This window comes from Rattus norvegicus, chromosome 15, assembly GCF_036323735.1.
Source record: "Rattus norvegicus strain BN/NHsdMcwi chromosome 15, GRCr8, whole genome shotgun sequence".
NCBI lineage: Eukaryota > Metazoa > Chordata > Mammalia > Rodentia > Muridae > Rattus > Rattus norvegicus.
The window spans coordinates 32,386,877-32,414,190 of record NC_086033.1 but is presented as its reverse complement, the minus strand read 5'-3'; the positions used below and the strand labels follow the sequence as shown (position 1 = coordinate 32,414,190).

Below are 27,314 nucleotides of genomic sequence, written 5' to 3'. Positions count from 1 at the left end.
CTCAAGAGCTTGAGAACCAGGCAGTGACATATTAGGCCATGGGCTAACCTTGCAGCTTGCACACAGGAGCCTCAAGTGACCTCCGGGGACACAGCTGCAGACAGGTGGCCTTCATCCTCGGAGAGCAACCATTTGGCAGAGGCACCAGCAGATGGGAACGCAAGGTTGAAACAGGTCCCTTCAAGAATACCGCGTACAAGATCTAAGACCCCTGGAGAGGACTGTATGCTCCTGCACCCACCCACCATAAGGGAAGTGAAGTATCCTAGGGGGCTGGCAACCTTGGAGAGACACCACATCACCGAGAGTGCTGTACTCAGAAACACTGACCGCTGTGTGTCCTACCCACCTCCACACTCTAGAGCTATATTGAGAGAGGTGACAGTAGATGGGGGAGAGCTGGGAGCAGGGAGAGCGTTCCTGGGTGTGGGGGTGGAGGGAAAGTCAGAGCAGGGGAGTCTGGCTTTGTCTCCTGAACACAGTGTCTACTTAGTTATAACATGCATGACCCGCTAAAGACCCAACACCTACAACCTCTGAAAAAACAGCAGTCCTGGAGGACGGGGGTTGCCGTTGGGCCTTGGGTACTTGATGGTGCCACAAAGGAGGGCATGCATGTGAGTATAAGGCCCCAGGAGGGTTAGAGAAGGGCACTCGGGAAGGGGTCAGTCTGCAGAGGCCCTATCCATGGAATCTGGAGACAGGGGCCAACTGGTGTAAATCTCTGGGCCTGCCAGGCATCCCGAGTAGCACCTGCATCCTCTGGCAGCCTGGAGAGGCGGAAGAGAGCAACCCCCCACTTACACCCCTTCTCCATCAGCACCAGGATTAACACCTCTGGCCTTCCCCCTTCCCACCTCCCATCAGGAGTGGAGGGTTGCAGAGGGAGGGTAAGAACCTAGATAATTGTGTGCATGATATATGCACTAGTATGTGTAGAAGCAAGAAAGGAAATCTGGAGTTAATGTGTAAAGTCTCTGTGTGTGTGCATGTGCATGTGAATGCATGTGTGTGTCTGACTGAAAGTGGGCATGGATGTGCAGCTGTTCAGTTCTGTATGTGACATTACCAGACTGCAGGTTTGTGTGTAAGTCAGTGAGACCCTCCCATGGTTTAAAGAAATTGGATGATAGCCTGCATGTCAGGGAACATTGAAAGTAGAATGTAGACTTTATATATGTTCCTAAGCCAAAGTAGCAAGGTCTTTGGAGGACACCTGTCTAGAGATATGGGCAACAGAGACAATAGACAGTATCTGTACAGAGTAAAGAGAGGAGGTGAGGTATAGAATTCTCTTACTATCAAAGGGAAACTGAGTCATGCACCTGCAAAATGAATGCCCTCCCTGGACATCATGACTTTGTCCCTGGGGAGCCAGCACTGTGGAACTCCAGGTCTGAGAGTAGGAGGCACCCCTCAGCCTGAAGCTGTGCAGATAGCTAGGGTGTAAAAGAGGGAAGGGGGGAGGCTGGAATGGGAGCTTGTGTGTTGGAGACAGGGGACAAATATTAGGCCCGTAAGAGAAGGTGACCCTTACCCAGTGTGTTCAACTCAGCCTTCAGATTAAAAATAACTAAGGTAAGGGCCATGTGGGTAGGGGAGGTGGTGTGAGACGGTCCTGTCTCTCCTCTATCTGCCCATCGGCCCTTTGGGGAGGAGGAATGTGCCCAAGGACTAAAAAAAGGCCCTGGAGCCAGAGGGGCGAGGGCAGCAGACCTTTCATGGGCAAACCTCAGGGCTGCTGTCCTCCTGTCACCTCCAGAGCCAAGGGATCAAAGGAGGAGGAGCCAGGACAGGAGGGATGGGAGGGAGGGTCCCAGCAGATGACTCCAAATTTAGGCAGCAGGCACGTGGAATGAGCTATAAAGGGGCTGGAGCGCTGAGAGCTGTCAGACCGAGATTTCTCCATCCCAGGTAAGAAGGAGTTTAGCGTGGGGGCTCTCCAACCGCACCAGACCTGTCCCCACCTAGAGGGAAAGTGTCTTCCCTGGAAGTGGGGCTCCTCCCACCGGCCTGGGAAGTTCTCGGTGGCAGGATGTTTCTACTGGATGCCCCTTCCCTTCCACTGCCTCCTCCCTCCCTTGTCTTGATTAATCTTGGCTCTTAGTGTTCAGAAAGATTTGCCCGGTGCTGTCTACTCCATCTGTCTCTACTCTCTCTGCCTTGCCTTCTTGTGTGTTCTCCTTTTCCACGTGTTTCTCACTCCACTGCCTCCCCCCCCCCCCTTCATTTTTATCCTTCCTTTCTTTCTGTGTCAGAATGCTGGGAATCAAACCCAGGGCTTCATACACGTCAAGTAAGCAATCTCCCAGTGAGCCAAAGCTTTAATCCTCTGGGTGCTGTCTTACCGACCTCACTCCCTGTCTTGTCCTGTTCCGTCCTAGTCAGGATCTCTGGTCCGTCTCTCAGCTTCTGCTACTCCTCTCCCTGCCTGCTCTTCTCTCCGTCCAGCTGCACCTCTGTGGTGCCTCATTCCAGCCGTGGTCCAAATTCTCTGTGAAAAGATTAACCGGGTGAGAATGCCCCCAGTTTCCCCTGTAGACAGCAGATCATGATTTTCCCCAGAAGCCAGACTTCCAGCACCCGCCCTCTGCCCAGCAACCTGGCACTCTTAGCAAACTTCAGCCACCCTTCCCCCACATAGACCAAGTCTTGCAGAGAGCCTCCTTCAGATGACTTCGAGTTTCTGCAAGGAAAGGAGAACTCTTTGTGATGGGGAAGCAGGCACTTTACACGGAGTCCTGACGGGAGAGCCATAGGCTATGGCATAGCAGAGGCAGGGAGGTGGTGGAATTGGACTTCACACAGAAGCTAGCACACACCAGGAATGACATATCCCTCCTATCTCCCCCATAAGAGTTTAAGAGTGACAGGATGACGGATGCCCAGATGGCTGACTTCGGGGCAGCAGCCCCATACCTCCGCAAGTCAGAGAAGGAGCGCCTAGAGGCCCAGACCCGGCCCTTTGACATCCGCACAGAGTGCTTCGTGCCTGATGACAAGGAGGAGTATGTCAAGGCCAAGATCGTGTCCCGGGAAGGGGGCAAGGTCACTGCCGAAACTGAAAACGGCAAGGTATGTGCAATGGTGGCAAGACAGGGGAGGGAGGGCGGCTTGGGGAAAGGGGTTGGAGCAAAGCCTCCTGTAGTGGGAGCTGAGGAGCCTGAGGAGAGGTGGGGATGCCAAGATGGTCCCTTGAAAACCCCAGGACCGGAACCGTTTCAGGGAGACCTAAGCGGGTGCACCAGGGGTCACCGAAGGGACGCTCTCCTGCCAGAAGGACACTGTCTTCCTCCTCAGAGAGGTCTTTAGATGAAGGCACCACCACAGAACTAAAGGCAGACGCCCTTTCTAGCACTTTCTATCCCTCCTGCCTGTGCCTCAGTTTCCCCCAAGAGTTCACTTTCTCAAATTCTCTTCTCCTAAACCAAAAGCAAACTCAGACCCAGATGAACAAAAAGGGCAGAAGCTTTTGAACCAAAAGCTGATTCCTGAGGCCAGCGATATACACAGGAGGGAACCCCTGTTCACTGGGTGCACAGCCTGGCCATGAGAATTACCCCCTGCTCGCCAGTAGGGCTCAGAGCTGTGTGACTCGCAGATTTGCTGCCTGGATGATGCTTCCCCCAGGATGTGACTGATCGCCACGACCCACAGGAATTATAATCTATCCCAGTTCAGCGAGCTCTGGTCACTATGAAGGCGCAACGTTTAACTGTTTAAAAAAAAAAAAAAAAAAAAAAAAAACTTCTTCCACTGTTAAAAAAAAAAAAAGAGCACTTGCATCCCTGTTGGCATCAAGACATAGGAAATGGATGGCAATCAACCCCCGATTTTGACAGATAAGGAGTACAGAGTTGGGGGTTTGCTGCTTGTCCCACTGGGGGAAAAGGCTTTCCTGGGGCAACAGAGGCACGCACAGGGCACGTGGATTTTAGAACTGCTAGTCTCTAGCTTTCCCTTTGTATGTTTAACTCATAGGGGCAGAAAAGAGATGATCACTGGACAGGATCAGGAGCTGGCAGGAGAAAGGAACCCTAGAACATCTCTGGAGCTTGGGCAGGAAAATTACCTGGGATTTGAGTCTAGTGGGGACTTAGGGCAGGAAGCTTAAACCTTTGTTAGCCAAGAACTAGGGGAGTGAGGCCAAGCAGGGAGGGGATAAGAGCACAAGGTTGGTAAATGAGATCTGACAAGAGCCATGGGAAGGTGGTCGCCCATCCTATCACCCACTCTCCTTCTCCAGACGGTGACTGTGAAGGAGGACCAGGTGATGCAGCAGAACCCTCCGAAATTCGACAAGATCGAGGACATGGCCATGCTGACCTTCCTGCATGAGCCAGCTGTGCTCTACAATCTCAAGGAGCGCTATGCGGCCTGGATGATCTATGTGAGTGGCTGCTATACCCTGCGGGGACTCGGTAGAGGCCTTCACAGGCCAGGGGACCTGAAAGGAGGGGGTAAAAAAGCTCTCCAAAGTCCTAGTGTCTTCTCACCATGCCTGCCTGATTCATCCTAGCAAAATGAAGGGAACCAGTTCAAGTGGCCAGGAGTGACTCTGACTGCCACCACTGCCAATCTTAGTCTCCCCTTACATGTCGGCCCTGTCTTCTACTCCAGACCTACTCAGGCCTCTTCTGTGTCACCGTCAACCCCTATAAGTGGCTGCCAGTGTACAATGCGGAAGTGGTAGCTGCCTACCGGGGCAAGAAGAGGAGCGAGGCTCCACCCCACATCTTCTCCATCTCTGACAACGCCTATCAGTACATGCTGACAGGTAAGCCTGGTGCCCCGACCTGGGTCTCCTCAACCTGAATTCTCAGCTGGACTCTCATCCCTCAACCCATTGCCTCTCCTCTTCTCTCTTCCAGATCGGGAGAACCAGTCCATCCTCATCACGTGAGCAAGCTCTAATCCTCCACAGGGGGTTCGTGTAGGGATGGCCAGGCTGACGCCCTGGGTACAGTTGGGCAGGAGAGTCTTAAGGCCATAACTGCAAGGGTATGGTGGGAGGGGACTGGGCTCTTTTTGTGTTGGACTCTGGTGACCTAGGCTAGGAAAAGACAGGTGTGGAGCACTTGGTATGAACAATAGTGGAATTCAAGGGCTCTGACTGTCCCTTGTTGCCTCCAGTGGAGAATCCGGAGCGGGGAAGACTGTCAACACGAAGCGTGTCATCCAGTACTTTGCTAGCATTGCAGCCATAGGGGACCGTAGCAAGAAGGACAATCCTAATGCAAACAAGGTGAGCATGGGTCACAGGCTCAGCCGAGGAGACGCAGGGAGAAGAGCAGGGCTTGGAAGGGTCAGTACAGAAGATCCTCCTGAGGGAACACACATGCTCTGAGACCTCTGTGGGGCCTGAGGACTTCCTAGCTGTACAACCAGCTTCACCCTACCCCTGAGAATCAGTTTAGGCTTCCGCCAACCAAAACCATCTAGAGATGAATGAAAGATGAACCCCCCTAATTTCTGCTCCTTTCACAGGGCACCCTGGAGGACCAGATTATCCAGGCTAACCCTGCTCTGGAGGCCTTTGGCAACGCCAAGACTGTCCGGAATGACAACTCCTCCCGCTTTGTGAGTGACCCTGGACCACTACTATAAATGACCTCATCCAAACTTATCAAGAAAATGGGAATTCTATTTTGCCAAGAGTTGATATACTTTGTTGATTATATGCCGGCATACATATACAGAGAGAGAGAGAGAGAGAGAGAGAGAGAGAGAGAGAGAGAGAGAGAGAGAGACAGAGACAGAGACAGAGACAGAGACAGAGAGAGAGAACCCTCCTGACTCACTCTGGCTTCTTGAGTTCTGGAAACTGTGGAAAGAAATCAAACTGTCCACAGATATGAACAGAGCTGATTTGGGTCATATTTGAGAACTTACCAACATTTCCATATGTTCTGGGGCCAAAGGCCTGAATTTCTACAGACTGAGTGATTCACCCAAGTCCTTCCCTTATGAAACAGGGGTAAAGACATCTACCTCATAGAGCACTGAGGGGATAAGGTGAGAGCCACAAACCAGAGGCCTCTGACACAGACTAAGCCTGGTCGCTGTTTTCCCCTCAGCTTCTCGCTGATATCTGGGTGTGAGCAGCCTCTTCTTAGTTTTACCAATACTAAGCTGTGATACCAAATAGGGCTTTTACATTCTAGAGCCATCACTCTAGGACACTTTGGGTTGGGCTAAAGTCCACGTTTTGATTCCATACTTCTGGCCAGTGCCTTCACTCTGTTTGGTCTACCCACAGGGGAAGTTCATCAGGATCCACTTTGGAGCCACAGGAAAGCTGGCTTCTGCAGACATAGAGACCTGTGAGTGCCACCATCTTGCGGCCCTCCCCTCGGGCAGCCCCATCTCCTCATTCCATCTTCTGCCTAGATCTCTGCCCACCTCATGGCTTTAATAATCTTTACTGAAACTAGCCTCTTCCTGGGTTTCATGACCAGGATGTGGGAGCCTCTTGACCCAATCCCTGTTCTTTTGCTAACTCACCTGTCTTCTCTCACCTGCCCTCCTCCTGTCTCCATTCCTCAGACCTTCTGGAGAAGTCCCGGGTGATCTTCCAGCTAAAGGCTGAGAGGAACTACCATATCTTCTACCAGATCCTGTCCAACAAGAAGCCGGAGCTGCTGGGTAACCTGACCTGACCACTGCCCATGCTGTTCCTCCCCTGGCTCTGTCCAACCTCCTTATTCCCTCTTCCCTCTGATCCGCTCTTCCTCCTCCCTCCCCATAGCTGGTCTGCACCTCTCCATGCCCTGTCAAGTACCTGCTCCTCATTTTGTGTCTTCCCTCTCTTCTCTGCCATGTTTTCTCCCCTCCCCTTCCTCTTCACATGCTTCTCCTTTTCCCACTCCATGTTCCTCCTTCTTCATGGGGGCCTTGGGGCTTCTTTCCTGGGGACCCTTGTGCCTTTACTGCTTTGGCCTTCAGTGACCATCCTCTTCTCTATCTCCTCCCTGTCCTATCTCCCTCTGCTCTTTCCCCATTCTCCCCTCCTTCCCTTTCTCCGCCTCCTGCCCTACCCTCCATGCTTGACACAGACATGCTGCTGGTTACCAACAACCCGTACGACTATGCCTTCGTCTCTCAGGGAGAGGTGTCTGTGGCCTCCATTGATGACTCCGAGGAGCTTTTGGCCACTGATGTAAGTGAGGAGCCTGGAGATGCCCTTGGTGGTTCTGGAGAGCTCCGGGACCACCCTCTACCCATCCTCTCCCTCTGTCCCAGAGCGCCTTTGATGTGCTGGGCTTCACAGCAGAGGAGAAGGCCGGTGTCTACAAGCTGACAGGCGCCATCATGCACTATGGGAACATGAAGTTCAAGCAGAAGCAGCGGGAGGAGCAGGCGGAGCCAGACGGCACAGAAGGTGTGAGGGAGGCGCACTGTTGAGGAAGCCCTAGGTGTTGCAGGGGCTCAGGAGGCCCACTGACCTCAGTACAGAAGTCACTAGGGACTGGGTCTCTTGTGCTGAGCCCAGTGGCTCTTTCAACAAGGCTTAAGGAATTAGGTTGGCAGCAATGTTTCCTGGGCTATAATGCAGAAAGATGGAGGAAACCGGGAGCAAATGAGAAGCAGTGGTCAGCATCTTCACCCAGGGCCAAGCCCTGCTCCCGGGCCTGCTCTTCAGCCAGATCCCAACCTAGGCCCTGTATGACTGGGGGAACTGAGGCTTGTGGGATAGAGAGATGGGGTGGAGGATGGGGTGGAACAAGAACATGGCAAGTAGCCCCACACTAATCAGAAGTTAGCTGGGATGATGAATGGAGGTATTGAAGGTGCTTCCGTTCTCCTTGCCGACCAGATGCTGACAAATCTGCCTACCTCATGGGGCTGAACTCAGCCGACCTGCTCAAGGGTCTGTGTCACCCTCGGGTGAAGGTGGGTAACGAGTATGTCACCAAGGGGCAGAGTGTACAGCAGGTGTACTATTCCATCGGGGCACTGGCCAAGTCAGTGTACGAGAAGATGTTCAACTGGATGGTGACACGCATCAACGCAACCCTGGAGACCAAGCAGCCACGCCAGTACTTCATAGGTGTCCTGGACATCGCCGGCTTTGAGATCTTTGATGTGAGTCTGTGTCCCTGCCCTCAGGAGAAGCCCTCCCTTCCCTGCCATGACCTGAGAGACCAGCCATGCCTGTGCAGGGCTCGGCCAGGGCTGTGGCACAGTCCTAGGCTGACCCACCATGCTGGCCACTCAGACCCTCAGTCAGCCTGCCAGCCTGACTGGCTACCTCACCCCTGCAGTTCAACAGCTTTGAGCAGCTGTGCATCAACTTCACCAATGAGAAGCTGCAGCAGTTCTTCAACCACCACATGTTCGTGCTGGAGCAGGAGGAGTACAAGAAGGAAGGCATCGAGTGGGAGTTCATTGACTTCGGCATGGACCTGCAGGCCTGCATCGACCTCATCGAGAAGGTGAGCCCTGGTTGGGGATTTAGCTCAGTGGTAGAGCGCTTGCCTAGCAAGTGCAAGGCCCTGGGTTCGGTCCTCAGCACCAGAAGAAAAAAAAAAAAAAAAGAGAAGGTGAGCCCTGTTTCCACCACCTGAGCTCCCTTCTCTGCCAACCGGACATAGTCATCCCATCCCTTCCTCCCTCAGGAAACCAAAATCCCCAGAATGTCAAGCTGCTCCCCAGACCCAGGAAACTGGGAGTGTAATCAGTCATCCTCTCTCTCCTTGTTCTGTGCTGTCAGCCCATGGGCATCATGTCCATCCTGGAGGAGGAGTGCATGTTCCCCAAGGCCACAGACATGACCTTCAAGGCCAAGCTGTACGACAACCACCTGGGCAAGTCCAACAACTTCCAGAAGCCTCGCAATGTCAAGGGGAAGCAGGAAGCCCACTTCTCTCTGGTCCACTATGCTGGCACCGTGGACTACAACATCTTGGGCTGGCTGGAGAAGAACAAGGACCCTCTCAACGAGACGGTGGTGGGGCTGTACCAGAAGTCCTCCCTCAAACTCATGGCCACACTCTTCTCCACCTACGCTTCTGCTGATACCGGTAAGGGGCAGCCCTACAGTGGGCTGGGGGATTTCCACAGGTGCTGGGTCCACAGGGAGCAGGGGATCCCAACACAGTCTGTCTGCACCCCCCTGTACTTTTCCCTACCTAGCGTCATGGGTATGTGCAGGCACACATGTCTGTCTAGGTCAGGAAGGGAGGCATACATTTTACCAACAGATGTCCAGCACAGAAACATGCATACAGGAGTTTTTAATACAGGTTGGCAAGATTGCTGAACAAAGGACAGGGCAGATGAGCCTCCAGTTCAGAGAAGGGAGAAAATGGGCGTGGTTGGAGATGACGAGGGTGAAGTATAAAAAGAGTAGATAACCGGGAGCGCGTGATGGCAGTGGCGTTAGGAGATAGAAGCCCGGGGCACTGGTAGCGTTCTCACCCCTGCAGGTGGGTTATCTTAGAGGCTGCCTCTAAGCCAGCACCCGTCCCAGCTTTTAGACGTAGTTATTTCCACCCTCATGGAAAATAGACTTGGAAAATTGTTTGCCCAAAGTCACACAGCCCCCGAAGAGCAGAGCCCTGGCCCTGCCTGGAGGTGCTGTGTTCTTAGGGTCTTGTTCTTTGGCTTCCTAGGTGACAGTGGGAAAGGCAAAGGAGGCAAGAAGAAAGGCTCATCCTTCCAGACAGTGTCTGCTCTCCACCGGGTAAGAAGGGCCCAGAGATTCCACAATACCTGTAGTGGGTAAGGTCAGAGCCTCTCGGCTGCAACACTCTGATGCTCTGTACGCGGGACAGAAAGAGTTACGTGTTCGTAACACTGTGAGCTCGCCAGCTCTCTTTTGATGGTTCTGGTGATGGAGTATCTGCAATCCCGGACTCAGAAACCCAAGCGAAGGTTCACATGGCCTCTGTCTCTCCACTCTACTCTTACCCAGGAAAATCTGAACAAGCTGATGACAAACCTGAGGACCACCCATCCTCACTTTGTGCGCTGCATCATCCCCAATGAGCGGAAGGCTCCAGGTGAGTACAGAGAAGGCTTTAGTCAGGGGTGATACCTGGCACCTACTTATTCAGAGGCTGACCTCCGTCTCCCCTGCTGCCCCAGGGGTGATGGACAACCCCCTGGTCATGCACCAGCTGCGATGCAACGGAGTGCTGGAGGGTATCCGCATCTGTAGGAAGGGCTTCCCCAACCGCATTCTTTATGGGGACTTCCGGCAGAGGTAAGGGGAGCCCCAGGGCTCCAGGAGCCAGGGGTGGGCTGCCTTTGTGGGAGCGGGGGTCTATGGTGGCCCTGGAATGCTATAGGCAGAGCAGACCCACACAGGATGCAAATGACTCTGAGAACTTCCCTCCCCAGGTATCGAATCCTGAACCCAGCAGCCATCCCTGAGGGGCAATTCATTGATAGCAGGAAAGGGGCTGAGAAGCTGCTGGGCTCCCTGGACATTGACCACAACCAGTACAAGTTTGGTCACACCAAGGTGAGTCTAGAGCTCTACCCAATGGCTGTAGAGCAGGTAGCCATGCTGAGTGATAAGAGCTGAGACCAGGAGGCAGACTCGCACAGGCTCCGCCCCTCTCCTTTTCCACGCCCACAGTCAGACCTGGACCGCACAGGTGATAGGTGCCCGGGAGCTTATTGAACCCCCCCCCACCCTCCTCTACCTTGGTCACCCTTGGTTGAGGCTCTGCCCTGAGTCGGATTCTACCCACTTGCCCTCAGGTGTTCTTCAAGGCGGGGCTGCTGGGGCTGCTGGAGGAGATGCGAGATGAGAGGCTGAGCCGCATCATCACCAGAATCCAGGCTCAAGCCCGAGGCCAGCTCATGCGCATTGAGTTCAAGAAGATGGTGGAGCGCAGGTGAGGCTAGCCGGAGGGAAAGTGTCAGATGAGAGAGGGTAGTTACAAGCATCTGGATTCAGATCCCGGCTCCACTGCTTGCTGTGATGTGGACAAGTGAGTCTACCGCAGTAGATTTCATTTTGAACTATTTTTGAAGGACTCCATGACACTTTAAAACACCAAATGAATTAAGAAGGCTGGCCTATTGTTACAGATGAGTAACTTAGTATAGGATTTCGGAAAGCATTTTATTCTCTTTTTAATGTACTTAGGTTGTTTTTTTTTAAGATTTATTTATTATATATAAGTACACTGTAGCTGTCTTCAGACACACCAGAAGAGGACATCAGATCCCATTACAGATGGTTGTGAGCCACCATGTGGTTGCTGGGAATTGAACCCAGGACCTCTGGAAGAGCAGTCGGTGCTCTTCACCGCTGAGCCATCTCTCCAGCCCCAGGTTTTTTGTTTTTTGTTACACACACACACACACACACACACACACACACATATATATATATATGATTTATTTATTTATTGGGGTAATGCCATGTCACATATATGAAGGTCAGAGGACAGCCCACAGAGTTGGTTCTCTATACTGAGTGAGTGAGTGAGTGAGTGAGTGAGACAGGGTTTCTCTGTGTAGTCCTGGTTGTTCTTGAACTCACTCTGTAGACCAGGCTGGCCTCAAACTCAGAGATCTGCCTCTTTTGTCTCCAGAATGCTGAGCTTAAAGGCCCATGCTGCCACAGCTGACTTTTTTTTTTTTTTTGACTGTTTGTGGTTGCTCTACTATGTGGGTCCCAGAGATATACTTGAAGCCGTCAGACACCTTCTACCTGCTGAGCCACCTCAAAGGCTCTTATTCTCTTTCTCTCTCTCTCTCTCTCTCTCTCTCTCTCTCTCTCTCTCTCTCCCCCTCCTCCCTCCCTCCTCTCCCTCTCTCTCTTTGAAATTACCTCATGTTTGTGCTCCTTGTGTGTGTGCATGTGTCCGTGGCATGTATGCACATGTGTCCGTGCATGAGGTGTGGTGCATGTGGAGGTCAGAGGATACCGCGCAGGCCCAGATCTCTGCTCCTACTGTGTTCAGTCACAGGGACTAGACTCTGGCTCTGATGCTTGACAGTGAGCGCCTTTGCCTGCTGAGCCATCCGGCCAACCCTGCTCTCTTCTTTGAAGTTGAGCTATCACATACTTTTAGTTTTGTCAGGTTTTTGACGAATTCATCCGTGCATACAATACTCAGTGATCATACTCACCTCGTTGCCCCCCCCCCACTCCTGCTGGCCCCTTCTCATTCCTAACCAATTCCCTCTGCTCCTGTGTCTTGACTTTTTATCACCACATACTTCCCATTCTGTTCCTGGATACAGTGCCACAGAGAGACCCCTTCACGTGTACACCAGGAGACAAAAGAAAAGAAAAAAAAATCAATCTTCATGGAAGCCTTACTCTTAAGAGCAGGGACCTAGAAATAACCTCAGCTTCCATATAAAAGAGAGTGGCTAAATAGTATTCCAGCCATTTGATGGAATACTATGTAACCTTGAAAACGGCTACACTATAGGAACATGGTATAATACACTTGACCTTTAAAAGCCCGTCACTAAGGGAATAAAAGCAATTCATACAAGCAGACTTACAGTATGACACACCATTCATCTACGAAGCTCGGAAATCAGGAAAACAGAAGTGCATTGTTTAAAGTGACCTTTGTACATTGTTTAAAACACTTTTTTTGGAAGGAGCAAGAAAAATCAGGAACTGAGGAGATGGCTCAGATAGGCGTTTATGCTGCAAACATGAGCTCTTGTGCTACTTCTCCAGCCACATGAAGAGCCAGGTGCGGCTGCAAGACCCCGTGGGGCAGAGAGAGCAGGGTCGGGAGAGCTTGCTGCTACCAGCCTAACAGAAACACAAGCCCCAGGTTCAGCGCCTTGTGGCAGAGAAGGACAGAAGGAAACACCTAATGTTCTCCTCTGGTCGCTAGGCACACGTGGACATGTATACTCACATGTGTGTGCCTGTATACACCACACGCACAAATTTAAATTAAAAAAAAGGAAAACTGAGATAGGTGTCTCACTACGTATCCTGGCAGGGCTGGCTTGGAACTGACCAGGTAGACCAGGCTGACCTTGAACCACAGCGATGCACCTGCTTTTGCCCCTGAGTGCTGAATGTGGGCATAAAAAAAATGTGCACTACCACACCCAGCCAAAAAGAATAATTTTTTTTAAAGTATGAAAATGGAAACCAAGTTGGATAGAGGTAGCTGTTTCTAGTAGAGGCCCAGGGAAGGTGAAGAGAGGAGCCCACTTCCAGCTCAGTGGTTGAATGTTCCGCTCCTGCTCTGCTGGGGGGCTCCCGAGCAGTTATTCTGTTTTGAAATTTCATTATATATATGAATATGTATCAATCTATCTATATATTTATATATGTATGTATATATCTCACAGACGTTTTGAGATGTAAGATGCTACATAGTCTGTATTTGAAGGTACCCTGAACGTTGAACATGGTAGACCTCTCTGTGGCTTCCATTGCTGTTGCTGTCCCAGTAGGGGAATTCGTACCACGCTTTTGTTGAAGTCATGGGAGTGAGGCTACAATGCACCTTGCACCTGGAAACTTGCTCAGACAGAGGAGGCCAGCGCAACTGGTCCCATGACTGAGGAGACCCCTTTCTAGAGTTCTTTCTGATTCCATTCTTTCCTGTCAGGGACGCCCTGCTGGTTATCCAGTGGAACATCCGCGCCTTCATGGGGGTCAAGAATTGGCCGTGGATGAAGCTCTACTTCAAGATCAAGCCGCTGCTGAAGAGCGCAGAGACAGAGAAGGAGATGGCCAACATGAAGGAGGAGTTCGGGCGAGTCAAAGATGCACTAGAGAAGTCTGAGGCTCGCCGCAAGGAGCTGGAGGAGAAGATGGTGTCCCTGCTGCAGGAGAAGAATGACCTGCAGCTCCAAGTGCAGGCGGTGAGGCCACATGGCTCTCTCGTCTCTCTCCTTTCCTGTCTCCTGGATCCTTTGCCCACCTCATCCCCAGAGTCTGGGAATCTGGAAGCTCCAGCCCTTTGCCAGACCCTGCATCTTCCCTCTCTTTAATCTCTTTGATCCTTGACTCCTGTCCCTCGCCCCCAGGAACAAGACAACCTGGCAGATGCCGAGGAGCGCTGCGACCAGCTGATCAAGAACAAGATCCAGCTGGAGGCCAAGGTGAAGGAGATGACCGAGAGGCTGGAGGACGAGGAGGAGATGAACGCCGAGCTCACGGCCAAGAAGCGCAAGCTGGAAGACGAGTGCTCAGAGCTCAAGAAAGATATCGATGACCTGGAGCTGACCCTGGCCAAGGTGGAGAAGGAAAAGCACGCAACAGAGAACAAGGTGAGGCCGGCTCCTTCTGATTTCCAGACCAGAGTATGGGCGTAGTTGGTAGCGCCTTTATAGGTGTCTGCACGATGGCACCCTTTGATCCTCAAAAGCTATGTGGACTTATTTATTGATGTTTATTCTTTCTTGGAAGGTTAAAAACCTGACAGAGGAGATGGCCGGGCTGGACGAGATCATTGCCAAGCTGACCAAGGAGAAGAAAGCTCTTCAAGAGGCCCACCAGCAAGCCCTAGATGACCTTCAGGCTGAGGAAGACAAGGTCAACACACTGATCAAGTCTAAAGTCAAGCTGGAGCAGCAGGTGGATGATGTAAGTGGTGAGAGCTATGCTCCATCCTTCTCAGATCAGGACTTCATAGCCAACGCCTGTAGGTGAGGAATCTCCCCCTCTGCATCTAAGTCCTACGACCCGGGGAGCTTCTCCGCTCTCTGTGATTCCTCGTCAGGCAAATCTCCAAGTACCAACCCCCATGGACATTCAGTCAGGACAAGACTAAGGCACACACTGTGAATCCCAGTCTTTCCAGCACCTTATTCATTTAATTCTCTCTGCCAGCTGGAGGGATCCCTGGAGCAGGAGAAGAAGGTGCGCATGGACCTGGAGCGAGCAAAGCGGAAGCTGGAGGGTGACCTGAAGCTGACCCAGGAGAGCATCATGGACCTGGAGAACGACAAGCTTCAGCTGGAGGAAAAGCTCAAGAAGTATGCTCTGTGGTGGGCGGGGGCTGGAGGGGTGACAAGGGGTGTTTCTGGCCTGGTAGCCAGGGCACTGAGTGCTACACTTCTGCTGGCTTCACTTCCCTGGGCACACTGAAAGTGAGGGCAGTCAAGGCTCTACCCCATTGCTGTCTGAGCCAGGTTTTGGGGGGCTGGTTCTGGCATAGAGTGATAAAGACAGGCCCAGAGGAAGGACGACCATCACTTACGCGTCCCTTCTACTCCAGGAAAGAGTTTGACATCAGTCAGCAGAACAGTAAAATAGAGGATGAGCAGGCCCTGGCCCTTCAGCTGCAGAAGAAACTGAAGGAAAACCAGGTGATTACTTCCCAGGGTGGCCGAAGGGAGCTCAGAGCCGGAGGCTGTAGGGGGTGTTTGAGGTTCTAGACAATGTCTGGGACTCCAGGCAGCCCAGGACCCAAGCACTCCTTATACGGGAACGCTAGCCTTCCCACGGTTGGGCAAGACTATGTCATCTTCTTAGCAAAGCTGTTTTGGGGGAGAATCATGCCTACTAATAGGGCTTCTTTTCCCCAAGATGCTCTCTGCCTGTTGGACTTTCTGTTGTGGAACAACTGAGAGGGCTCAGTTCTCCTCCAATCCTCTCTTCCCTCTCAGCACAGGGTTGAGGCAAACCCTCTTCCCAGGAGCTTCTCTGTTCACAGTTCTTGAGTGCTAAGCCCGCCCTCTCACACAGGCTGAGAACCACAGGCATTCCTGAATACAGTTAACTCCCACTCCCTGGAGTAAGTCACCTAGCCTCCCTCATACTGTTCTCACCTGGACGCTGGCAGGAAGGCTGTAAACTGAGGCTTACCTGTGCTCATGTGTGTGGTTTGTTTCCCCATCTTCTTGGGTACACCTTTTTTTTAATTGAACCCAGAATGCTGAGCCATCCCCCTGGGTCTTCTGCCACAAATCTGGGCAAGTTCTTTGGCCTCCAGGATATAATAATGTTGTTATTTTCACCGAGTCTTGGCACTAGGCTATAACACCTCCTTCTTCTGAGTAGGGTCTGTGTTTCAAGTCCTACCTTCTCCGAGTAGAAGTATAGGTCCCCTCTTTCCTACCCCAGGATCTGCTCTATGGTAAAGTTACCCATTGTGCCAAAAAGTAGAATCCCACAAATCTTCCCTGTAGAGACCAAAGACCAAAATGGCAGATGAGCACGCTCCAGATTTAGTCAAGACCAAGACTAAGGCCACAACAATGAGGTAGGAGCATGAAGAAGAGGGCAAGTTGTTGGTACACAAGCCTGCCTTGGAAAGGAGCAATCAAGTTACAGTCTGAGCTGGAGCATAACCAAGGAAGCCATGAAGTGTGGGGAATACAGTTGAGTGGACTTCATGGTTAGCTCAGATAGTATTTGATTACTCTCGAGGCAGCTTTGCTGCAAGTGTTAGTAAAAACGAGTGCTTGTTTCCTTGCCTTATAGTTAGTGGAGCAGAGTCAGGTGAAACCGTGGGTTCATAATCTCAGGAGGTCTCAGGATCGCACTCCAAGCACAAATGCCCAACACTTAGGCTACAGATGCTCAAACTGAGTCTCAGATGTTTTTGAAAAATCCTCTAAACTTTGGCCTCGGTCAATTTCCTAATGACGGTCAGTCTATTCTAGAGTCAGCACCCCTTGCTTCATCTACGTACAGCTACTATGGCACAGTTTAAAACGTCTCCAGGCGTTGCTAGCTATACCTAGAGGCTGAAAACCAATGCTAGGGATCTGGGAGCCTTTTAGAGCCCTGGAGCAGGGGCCTCAATGGAGGGTCCAGGAAGCAGGTCTGAACCTCTGTGTCCCTGACTAGGCACGCATCGAGGAGCTGGAGGAGGAGCTAGAGGCCGAGCGCACAGCCCGGGCCAAGGTGGAGAAGCTGCGCTCAGACCTGACCCGGGAGCTGGAGGAGATCAGTGAGAGGCTAGAGGAAGCCGGTGGGGCCACATCTGTGCAGATAGAGATGAACAAGAAGCGCGAGGCCGAGTTCCAGAAGATGCGGCGGGACCTGGAGGAGGCCACGCTGCAGCATGAGGCCACAGCCGCGGCCCTGCGCAAGAAGCACGCAGACAGCGTGGCCGAGCTGGGCGAGCAGATAGACAATCTACAGCGGGTGAAGCAGAAGCTGGAGAAAGAGAAGAGCGAGTTCAAACTGGAGCTGGATGACGTCACCTCCAACATGGAGCAGATCATCAAGGCCAAGGTGGGCCTTCTCAGCACCCCCACTTCCCCTCACAGCCGTACCATCTCTTGCCCTTTAGTGCCCTTTGGCCTTCACCTCCTGTCTACCCTGCCTCTCCGTAGCCTTCACCCACATTTATCTACTAATCTTTCTTTAATGCATTTCCTTCTTCAGACTGAGTCCTTTCTACTCTATCCCACCCTCTTGCCTGTCCTCTGAGCACTCCCCCATCCTTGCCCTCTTTCCCTTCTTCTGGTCGGGGGGGTCCACACCCCCCTTTCCCTGCCAGCCCTGGCTCCTCCCACATTCACCTTTCATCTGCTCGTTAATGCCTGAAGGCAAACCTGGAGAAAGTGTCCCGGACACTGGAGGACCAGGCCAATGAATACCGGGTGAAGTTGGAAGAAGCCCAGCGCTCCCTCAATGACTTCACCACACAGCGAGCCAAGCTGCAGACAGAGAACGGTGGGTGCCCCTGACCATCCCCTCGCCTGCCCCGAGTAGCTTTGGTTTCCCCGCTCCCATGCCCCAAGAAACCTTCATTCTACCTCCAGGCGAGCTGGCTAGGCAACTGGAAGAAAAGGAGGCACTGATTTCCCAGCTGACCCGGGGCAAGCTCTCCTATACCCAGCAGATGGAGGACCTCAAGAGGCAGCTGGAGGAGGAAGGCAAGGTGAGGTCCAGTGGGACAGGCTTGGTGGCATCCCTGGGCACAGTTACCACCAGAAGCACACCTGGATGCGAGACATAACCTATTAACCTATCTTCCTGCTAAACAGCCCTCCTGGTCGTTTAATGACTCCTTATCTGTAAGGGAGAGAGGTAGGCAAATGAAAATCGTGTCATGTGGATGAGTCTGGGTCTTGACTGAAGAAAACAGACAGTAGAGACTGGAGGTCTGGGTTTGCTCCAATCTTCTCAGTGCCCACCTCTTCCCAGGCCAAGAATGCCTTGGCCCACGCACTGCAGTCAGCCCGGCATGACTGCGACCTGCTGCGGGAACAGTACGAAGAAGAAATGGAGGCCAAGGCCGAGCTGCAGCGTGTCCTGTCCAAGGCCAACTCAGAGGTGGCCCAGTGGAGGACCAAGTATGAGACGGACGCCATACAGAGGACGGAGGAGCTGGAGGAAGCCAAGTGAGTCCACTGTGACTGCCCCTGTATTTTTTTTTCTTTTTTCTTTTTTTTTTTCGGAGCTGGGGACCGAACCCAGGGCTTTGCGCTTGCTAGGCAAGCGCTCAACCACTGAGCTAAATCCCCAACACCCCCTGCATTTGCAAGGAGAAAGGTGCAGAGCATCTGCTGCAGAGACAGGCAGAGTAGATGCAGGAAAGACCTATGGGGTGGGAGAACAGAGCACGGGGAGACCTGGTGAGCCATGGAGGTGCTTGATAAAACCCTGAGTCTTGCAACCTGTAACGCCTGGCTGACCCTTGCTTACTTCCTTTGACGGGTGAGCTTTTGGCCCGGGTTATACCTGACTCTCACGTATAAGACGAGCAAAAAGCTTGTTGGTCAGAGGAGCTATCGTCTCTCAGCCTGGGCTTACGGGAAGGGGCGGGGCCGCGCTGCCACACCCATGTGCTGTGTGTATGGGGGGAGTCTGAGCAGCCCATGGTGGAAGACTGTTCTAGGTACCAACAGACCTCGCCTCCTCTAGGCCGGGGTTACATCGTCTTAGGAAGCCGTGGGGAGAAGCTGGGTCTTTCTCATCAGCACTAGGAAGTAGGGCATCATCTCACAGCCTCGTGGCTACAAGTACAGTCACACGCTTTCCCCTGCTGCAGGAAGAAGCTGGCTCAGAGGCTTCAGGATGCTGAGGAGGCAGTGGAGGCCGTCAACGCCAAGTGCTCCTCTCTGGAGAAGACCAAGCACAGGCTGCAGAACGAGATCGAGGACCTGATGGTGGATGTGGAGCGCTCCAATGCGGCCGCCGCAGCCCTGGACAAAAAGCAGAGGAACTTCGACAAGGTGGGCCCACGGTGGGGCTGCGGACGCTATGCATGCCCGCAGTGGGGTCAGTGCCAGCTCAAGGCCAGAGCATGCTCCTTAGAGGCAGGGGAGCAGGGCTGAGTCAGGAGAGGGGCCTGGAGCAGCTCTGGACACAGGGTGCTCTGTCCCCACAGATCCTGGCTGAGTGGAAGCAGAAGTATGAGGAGTCCCAGTCAGAGCTGGAGTCTTCCCAGAAGGAGGCGCGCTCCCTGAGCACAGAGCTCTTCAAGCTCAAGAATGCCTATGAGGAGTCTCTGGAGCACCTGGAGACCTTCAAGCGGGAGAACAAGAACCTCCAGGGTGGGCGAGCTGAGGGGCAGGGAAGGGCCGCGGGGAAAGGGAGGCAGGACAAGGCGTATTGATCTTTCTGGTTCTCTGATCCTCAGAGGAGATCTCAGACCTGACTGAACAGCTGGGAGAAGGGGGTAAAAATGTGCACGAGCTGGAGAAGATCCGCAAACAGCTGGAGGTGGAGAAGCTGGAACTGCAGTCAGCCCTGGAGGAGGCTGAGGTAAGGGCCTAACTCTCTCTGTACCCTCCAGTCTGTCCTACTCTATTTCACCTTACAGAAGTCACCCCGGCCCCAAGACACAAATCTATTGGCCCCCATTCTTAGTAGGAGGTCATATACCCAGGGACTATGACTGTCTCCAAAGCTAAGGCCTTCACACTGGACAATGCCACAGTCTGGTTTTTAGGACAGTAGGCTTGCTTCCTGGTTGGAATCAGACTTATCATAATAACAGCTCAAACCAGTAGGTAGGAACACAGGCTCCAGGGTCAAATGACCTGAGTTTGAACCCTGACTTGAGACCCTCCATGTGCCTTGCTGTCCTCATCTGTCAGATGGGATTGATGTCTGAGCTATGATTGTGCGTATGATTATTATGAAGATTAAGTGAGATCACAGCCGAGCGCTTGTGTATCAGCCAAAACTGCTGCACATTTCTAAGAACCTGGGACAGCCCCAGATTAGGATAGAAACTTCAACCTTTTCTGTGACTTTTTTTTTTTTAAATCGTGTGGCTCAGGAACTCCTGCTGTGTTAGTCCCAAGGCCTGAGGACTGAGTTCTAATTCAGGCTGGAGAGCTGGCTCAGCTATTAAAGGCTAGACTCTCAACCAAAGATATAAGAGAAATCTGAACCCTTTCCTTCACAGAGGAAGATCCAGGAGTCAGAAGACCCTGGAGGCTCAGCACGTTCTCTCCCACAGTAGTGTGAATACAGGACCTATCACTACAGCTCCTTCCTAGGCCACAGTCAGTCCTGGTTAAAGTCTCTCATCCTCTCCCTTGTTCCTCACACCCAACCCAATTCAGCCTTGATTACCCACCTCTGACTCCTCTCCCCTTCCCAGGCCTCCCTGGAGCATGAGGAGGGCAAGATCCTCCGAGCCCAGCTGGAGTTCAACCAGATCAAGGCAGAGATCGAAAGGAAGCTGGCAGAGAAGGACGAGGAGATGGAGCAGGCCAAGCGCAACCACCTGCGGGTGGTGGACTCCCTGCAGACCTCCCTGGATGCCGAGACGCGCAGCCGCAACGAGGCCCTGCGGGTGAAGAAGAAGATGGAGGGCGACCTCAATGAGATGGAGATCCAGCTCAGTCAGGCCAATAGAATAGCCTCAGAGGCCCAGAAGCACTTGAAGAACGCCCAAGCCCACTTGAAGGTAACAGGATCCAGGCGTCTAGACGGTGGTGAGTCGGAGTATGTACAGTGCCAGAAAGACGAAAAGGTCCACAACCACACCTCTCTGAGTATACACTATCTTGTCTGATCTTGGAAGCTAAGAGGGCTGGGCCTGGTTAACGCTTGAAAAGGAGATAGTAACGGACAGGGAATAACTGGGCTAACATAAATATGAGAAAGTGGGAACTACCTACCTCGTGCGTTTGTAGGTGTGAGGAACAGTGCACTCTGGACAAGAGAGTAGGTAATGTGACAGGTGTTTATCTTCCTGATGACAAAAGGCTGTTGGGTGGGATCGGGTGAGGTGTGCCAGACCCAAAATGGAAGGTCTGTTGGCACGCGGTCTAGGCCCTTTATCATCATACTTTCCTCATAGGACACCCAGCTCCAGCTGGATGACGCAGTCCGTGCCAATGACGACCTGAAGGAGAACATCGCCATCGTGGAGCGGCGCAACACCCTGCTGCAGGCGGAGCTGGAGGAGCTGCGGGCCGTGGTGGAGCAGACAGAGCGGTCTCGGAAGCTGGCAGAGCAGGAGCTGATCGAGACCAGCGAGCGGGTGCAGCTGCTGCACTCCCAGGTGAGGGGGTTAGGGACCCTGCGCAGAAACCCACTGAGAGTCCGGGCCCAGGATAATTCTAGAGCAAGTCAAGCAGCATTGCAAAGCATCTCACTGCTTGGGTCAGCTCTCATCTGCTAGTAGCAGCCGGGAGAACCATTATCTCGAGCAAGAAGAACAGACTTAGAAGCTCAGTATGTCACGGCTGAATGGTGGTGCCATTGAGTCACAAACCTGGGAGCCATGGACTGCATTTTGTCATCTGACACCCTGATCTACAAGACAGCCTCCAACTTAATTTGTAAAGACAGGAGTTTGGGAGTTCAAAGATGTGGAACTGGGGCTGGAGAGATGGCTCAGCAGTTAAATGTGTTGACCGTTCTTTGGCAGGATCCAAAAAATTCCATCCCCAGCACCTAAGTCAGGTGGCTCACAATCCCCTACGCCTGTTCCAGAAGATCTGAGACTTGTGGTCTCTGTAGGCACCTGTACTCACATGTACATAGTCACCCACACACTCTTACCCATGTACACACACATACATCCACATGCACATACTCATACATACGCAGGAATATGCATACACACATGCACACACTGATACATAAACATGTACACACACATACATACACAGATGCACATACTGATACATAAACATGTACACATATATACACACATGCACACACTCCTACATAAACATGTACACACACATACACATATATACACACATGTACACATGCATACATAAACATGTACACACATACACATATATACACACATGCATACATGCATACATAAACATGTACACATATATACACACATGCACACACTCATGAACACACATATATACACACATATGCACACAGAGATAGAGGAAGAGGAGAGAGAGAGAGAGAGAGAGAGAGAGAGAGAGAGAGAGAGCCATTTTTAAGAAGCAGAACTACATCTTCTTGCCAGCCAAACTGTGGGGAGGACACTGCTTTCCACACTCCCATTGTATCCATTTCTACTCCAGATGAGTGTTTGTGCCAAACTATTGCAGTGCCTTGTGTGGTTTTGTTCCATAATTTAGCTTATGTGTGAATGACACCATCCAGTAACTGTGCCCTCTACTTTAGTCAAAGACACTCTTCTCTGATTATAGTCATTTCCAGTTATTCTTTGAAATCTTCCCATTTTCTTCGGGACACTGCCCTGGCCCTACATACAAATGTATTCCTAAGCACGCAAGGGTAGAACTCCAGACCTTGAGCTGTTTGGGGTCTTTCTCCAGTGCTGAGTCATTTTCTGGACTATATCCACTCTCAGAAGGAAAGGGAAAGTGAGAAATAGCCTGGAAGCCAGGCTTGCTTAATATTTTATTGGTGTTATTTATACATGTCCATGTGTGTGCACATATGTGGGAACAGTACATGTGCACGTTTGTGGGCACGTGTGGGGAGGCCAGAGGTTGACACTGGGCGTCTTCCTCGGTCACTCCCCATCTTATCTTCTGAGGTAAAGTGTCTCACTGAGTGTGGAGCTCACCAGCTGGCTGGGTAGGCTGGCCAGTGAGCTTCAGACTTCTGTGTCTGAGCTCTGGGCACTGGGGTTACTGGTGTGCGCCATGATATCAGCTTTCACGTGGCTTCTGGAGATCTCAATCAGATCCTCATGCTCGAGTGGCAGGTGGTTTTCTGCCTGAGCCGTCTCCCCAGCCTTAGACGACTCTTCCTCTTCCTCTTCCTCCTCCTTCTCCTCTTCCTTCTCCTCCTCCTCCTCCTCCCCCTCTCCTCCTCCTCCTCTTCCTCCTCCTCCTCTTCCTCCTCCTCTTCCTCTTCCTCCTCTTCCTCCTCCTCCTCTTCCTCTTCCTCCTCTTCCTCCTCCTCCTCTTCCTCCTCCTCCTCTTCCTCCTCCTCCTCTTCCTCCTCTTCCTCCTCTTCCTCCTCCTCCTCTTCCTCTTCCTCCTCTTCCTCCTCTTCCTCCTCCTCCTCTTCTTCCTCCTCCTCTTCCTCCTCCTCCTCCTCCTTTTGCAATGACCTCTTTTAATTTTCTCTGAACAAAAATATGGAACTAAGCAATAAGGTGCACATTTGGTATTCTTTATATCATATCCAGAACACCAGCCTCATCAACCAGAAGAAGAAGATGGATGCAGACCTCTCCCAGCTCCAGACAGAGGTGGAGGAGGCGGTGCAGGAGTGTAGGAACGCAGAGGAGAAGGCCAAGAAGGCCATCACAGATGTGAGTCCCCTACCCTGCCTACCCACTCCAGACCAGCATCTCCCTAGCCTGGGCGGTGAGCCCACGAGGACCTGAGCAGACCGCATGCCCTCCTCTCCCGTGCACAGGCCGCCATGATGGCCGAGGAGCTGAAGAAGGAGCAGGACACCAGCGCCCACCTGGAGCGCATGAAGAAGAACATGGAGCAGACCATCAAGGACCTGCAGCACCGGCTGGACGAGGCAGAGCAGATCGCCCTCAAGGGTGGCAAGAAGCAGCTGCAGAAGCTGGAGGCCCGGGTCCGGGAGCTGGAGAATGAGCTGGAGGCTGAGCAGAAGCGCAATGCGGAGTCGGTGAAGGGCATGAGGAAGAGCGAGCGGCGCATCAAGGAGCTCACCTACCAGGTTGGGCGGGGCAGATGGGGAAGGAGTGATGGCATTACGAGCCCACCCGTGGGTTCAAACAGGGCTCTGCTGTGCTGTGCTGCGCTGCGCTCGCCAGTGCCAGGCACCACTCCACACCTGCACTTTAGACGCCAGCTGCAGTTCCTCTGACAGGACGCCTAGGCCTTAGGGCATAGTCTCAGCGTCTGAGAATGCCACCTACATAGCTGAGGTTGGCCATTGACCTGCTATTCTCAGTGTCTGCGAAGAGAAGCCTAAGGAGATGGGCGAATTGGTCCACTTAAGAAGGGGATAGAGGGGTTGGGGATTTAGCTCAGTGGTAGAGCGCTTGCCTAGGAAGCACAAGGCCCTGGGTTAGGTCCCCAGCTCCGAAAAAAAGAACCAAAGGAAAAAAAAAAAAAAAGAAGAAGGGGATAGAGGCGTAGGGTAGATATTGCAGACCTATTGTGGACAAAGGCGCAATGGCGTCCTAGAACACGACCCAGAGACAGGAATGACCACAGCCATTGGAGCCACAGACCCTGCTGCCCAAATTCTGGCTCAGGAGAATGTGCCAGAATATTGGGTTATGTTAGTTAGAATAATCTAGGTGGTGATAACACCAGCTTTCTTTGCTATTCCTCTTCTGGTCACTTTGAACCACTGGCTGAAAGGGCCCGTGTTACTGCCAGGGAAACTATTCACCCCTATGTCTCCATATGACCACAGTAAGAGGTTGAAGAAATGACTCAGGGGTTAAAAGCACTCACTGCTTCCCAGCACCCACACGGCAGCTCACAGCTGTAATCCCAAGGTCAGACACCCTCACACAGGTATACAGGCAGGCAAAATGCCAATGCAAATAAAATAGACAGACAAACAAACAAGTAAATTTTTCCTGTGGCTCTGAGAACCTCCCCTCACTTCCAGCACCCGGACACTCGTTAATTTGTAAGTTCCTGACTGAAAAATCCCTTTGGCCTACAAAGAGAGACAGCAACCCCTTGAGGGAGAGGCAGCTGAGGCCTGGGGACAGGAATAGAGTAAGGGAGGAGGGGTTAATGACCACAGTTACTCCTCTCCCCAAAACTGGCTTCTCCCTCCCTCTCTCCTACCCACCTTCAGACAGAGGAAGACAAGAAGAACTTGGTGCGGCTGCAGGACCTGGTGGACAAGCTGCAGTTGAAGGTGAAGGCCTACAAGCGCCAGGCTGAAGAGGCGGTGAGTTCAGAGTTGTCTCTCCATCACTTGGGTAGACAGAAACAGATGGGTGGGGTACAGATGAGCACAGATGTGCAGAAAACCCTCCAGTCAGCAGGCATCTACCTGAGGCACAACTGGAACAGATGTGATGAATCCGGATTTCCGCAGAGCACACAGCCTCACTCCACACAGTGGGTGGCAGTGACAGATCTTAAACACTGAACACGTTTGAGGAGGGTGCCAAGCAGGACATCCCTGGGAGGGCTGTTGCAGGAACCGGGTGAGAAGTGGCTCAGGGACCTGGACCATGAGAACCTGAGAGCCCATTCCAGAGTTCTCACCCCAATTTTCCATCCCGTTTATCTGCTCCTAGGAGGAACAGGCCAACACCAACCTGTCCAAGTTCCGCAAGGTGCAGCACGAGCTGGATGAGGCAGAGGAGAGGGCGGACATTGCCGAGTCCCAGGTCAACAAGCTGCGGGCCAAGAGCCGTGACATTGGCGCCAAGGTGGGTTCCTGCCCTCGAATTACCAGTCATGCTCTCACCAGGATACACCTGTAGGCGTCATGCTCTGAACAGCTACATGTGTGTCCCATGTGTATTTAGACATAAAATAGGCAATGCATACAACCCGAGGGTCCTGCAGACACCTATAACCTGCGAATCCACTCTCCCACTCCAAACGGCCCCAGATCTGTGTTCTAAACTACAAGCACCACCATCATGGGACTTCAAGACTCCTGAGGTTTAACTCCTCCCTTTCCAAGGGCATCTTCCTAGAGCCACTGAAATCCCTAGAGATTCCTCCCCAGACTATCTTGCCCGTTGGCCTCACACCTTTTATTTCTTTCTCAGCAGAAAATGCACGATGAGGAATAACCTGTCCAGCAGAAAGAGCCTCGCTGTTGCTATCCCACAATAAATATGAATGCTTGACTTTGCCTGTACCCTCTGTCCTTCCCATTAATTATCTATCTGGGATGGGAATTTTGGTGGCCCAGGAGGAAGGTGGCCACAGCAGAGACTGTCAGAGCTGTAGGATCCGAAGCACCCCATGTCTGTGGAGACCAAGAGAGAAGTAAGAGAAGTGTCTTGTCTCAGACAGCGCAGTTAGTCCCAGCTCTACTTGGTCATTGCCCAAGTAAAGAAAGGGAACGTTTTCAAAAGTGGGAGCAACAAATCCAGGTATAATGGATGGCCAAGCCTCATGTGGGAGGTGGAGGCAAGAGACAAGAAAGCAAGTTCAAAGCCAGCCTGGGTAATGTGAGACCGCCACCTCAAAAAACAAGAAAACGGGCTGAAGAGATGGCTCAGCGGTTAAGAGCACTGACTGCTCTTCCAGAGGTCCTGAGTTCAATTCCCAGCAACCACATGGTGGTCTGTAATGGGATCCGACGCCCTCTTCTGGTGTGTCTGAAGACAGTGACAGTGTGCTCACATACATGAAATAAATAAATCTTTAAAAAAAAAAAAAAAGCAAGGGGTTGGGGATTTAGCTCAGTGGTAGAGCACTTGCCTGGCAATCACAAGGCCCTGGGATCCGTCCCCAGCTCTGAAAAAAAGAAAAAAGAAGAAGAAAAAAAGAGAAAAAAACATAAACAAGAAAACAACAAACCCTCAAATCGTATAAAGACCAAAGACACTGAAAGGTCAAGCCAAGTCAGACACAGGGGGATGGAAGTTTGGTGCTGAGTGGAAGCCAGCCTTTCACAGCTCACCCTCTTAGCTGGCAGAAACTAAAGTTGCCCCAGGCCATGTGCTTTCTCCAAGATGGTCTCCCACTGATACCCAAAAAGGCTGTGCACTGCTGGGGATGGATGCACAGGAACTGCTGTGGGACACTCAGGAAACAGCTGAGACCCCACTCCACTCAACTCCTTAGATGAAGTCCACAGGGTACATCTTCCCACCCCAACATCTGTCCTACATCTGTGAGTCAGGCCTCACCAGAAGGGCATTCCAGGACTCAGGGACCAGGTGACTCCAAGCCCAAATCATTATGGTATGGACCAAATGGGGACAGTCCTCACTTTGGGTTTTTTTTTCCTTTTCTTTTTTTCAGAGCTGGGGACTGAACCCAGGGCCTTGTGCTTGCTAGGCAAGCGCTCTACCACTGAGCTAAATCCCCAACCCCCAGTCCTCAGTTTGTATCCCTTCACATGGACATACATA

At 52.2% G+C, this 27,314-nt stretch overlaps 1 protein-coding gene, 1 long non-coding RNA gene and 2 other non-coding genes across 9 annotated transcripts; 2 read left to right on the top strand and 2 right to left on the bottom strand.

Annotated features, from left to right (window-relative positions):
• Positions 1 to 527: 527 nt before the first annotated feature.
• Positions 528 to 26,089, top strand: Myh6 (myosin heavy chain 6). Of its 6 annotated transcripts, none has more exons than XM_063274186.1 (39): positions 528 to 617; positions 2,385 to 2,513; positions 2,858 to 3,075; positions 4,247 to 4,390; positions 4,621 to 4,777; positions 4,872 to 4,899; positions 5,134 to 5,245; positions 5,488 to 5,580; positions 6,260 to 6,323; positions 6,547 to 6,645; positions 7,056 to 7,159; positions 7,243 to 7,381; positions 7,817 to 8,085; positions 8,265 to 8,435; positions 8,714 to 9,023; positions 9,615 to 9,685; positions 9,917 to 10,004; positions 10,090 to 10,207; positions 10,345 to 10,468; positions 10,711 to 10,847; positions 13,557 to 13,812; positions 13,978 to 14,220; positions 14,360 to 14,536; positions 14,783 to 14,928; positions 15,171 to 15,261; positions 16,748 to 17,137; positions 17,455 to 17,581; positions 17,671 to 17,789; positions 18,056 to 18,252; positions 18,903 to 19,086; positions 19,242 to 19,407; positions 19,494 to 19,618; positions 20,466 to 20,774; positions 21,171 to 21,374; positions 23,451 to 23,576; positions 23,684 to 23,959; positions 25,064 to 25,159; positions 25,515 to 25,649; positions 26,001 to 26,089. In XM_063274186.1, exons 3-39 carry the CDS (start codon positions 2,875 to 2,877, stop codon positions 26,019 to 26,021), a joined length of 5,817 nt encoding a protein of 1,938 aa, XP_063130256.1. In that variant the 5' UTR covers positions 528 to 617; positions 2,385 to 2,513; positions 2,858 to 2,874; the 3' UTR covers positions 26,022 to 26,089. The 6 variants fall into 6 exon arrangements, with proteins under 6 accessions (XP_063130256.1, XP_017455130.1, XP_038949147.1 ...); XM_017599641.3 differs by lacking the exon at positions 528 to 617 and adding an exon at positions 1,845 to 1,914; XM_039093219.2 differs by lacking the exon at positions 528 to 617 and adding an exon at positions 1,867 to 1,914 and having other exon boundaries at positions 25,998 to 26,089.
• Positions 13,671 to 18,903, bottom strand: LOC108352923 (uncharacterized). The gene is made up of 2 exons (XR_001841330.3): positions 18,762 to 18,903; positions 13,671 to 18,451 (listed from the first exon to the last, which is right to left on the bottom strand). It is a non-coding gene; the product is annotated as an uncharacterized LOC108352923 (long non-coding RNA).
• On the bottom strand, positions 18,540 to 18,655 carry Mir3546 (microRNA 3546). Its single transcript, NR_037320.1, has one exon. It is a non-coding gene; the product is annotated as a microRNA 3546 (primary transcript).
• Positions 18,557 to 18,639, top strand: Mir208a (microRNA 208a). Its single transcript, NR_031922.1, has one exon. It is a non-coding gene; the product is annotated as a microRNA 208a (primary transcript).
• Positions 26,090 to 27,314: the final 1,225 nt, after the last annotated feature.

Coding starts and splice junctions, on each gene's coding strand:
- Myh6 (XM_039093219.2), top strand. CDS start 2,875: ATGACGGATGCCCAGATGGCTGACTTCGGGGCAGCAGCCCCATACCTC. Junction 5,246..5,487: donor ACAATCCTAATGCAAACAAG/GTGAGCATGGGT, acceptor CTCCTTTCACAG/GGCACCCTGGAGGACCAGAT. Junction 19,619..20,465: donor CAGCCCTGGAGGAGGCTGAG/GTAAGGGCCTAA, acceptor TCCCCTTCCCAG/GCCTCCCTGGAGCATGAGGA.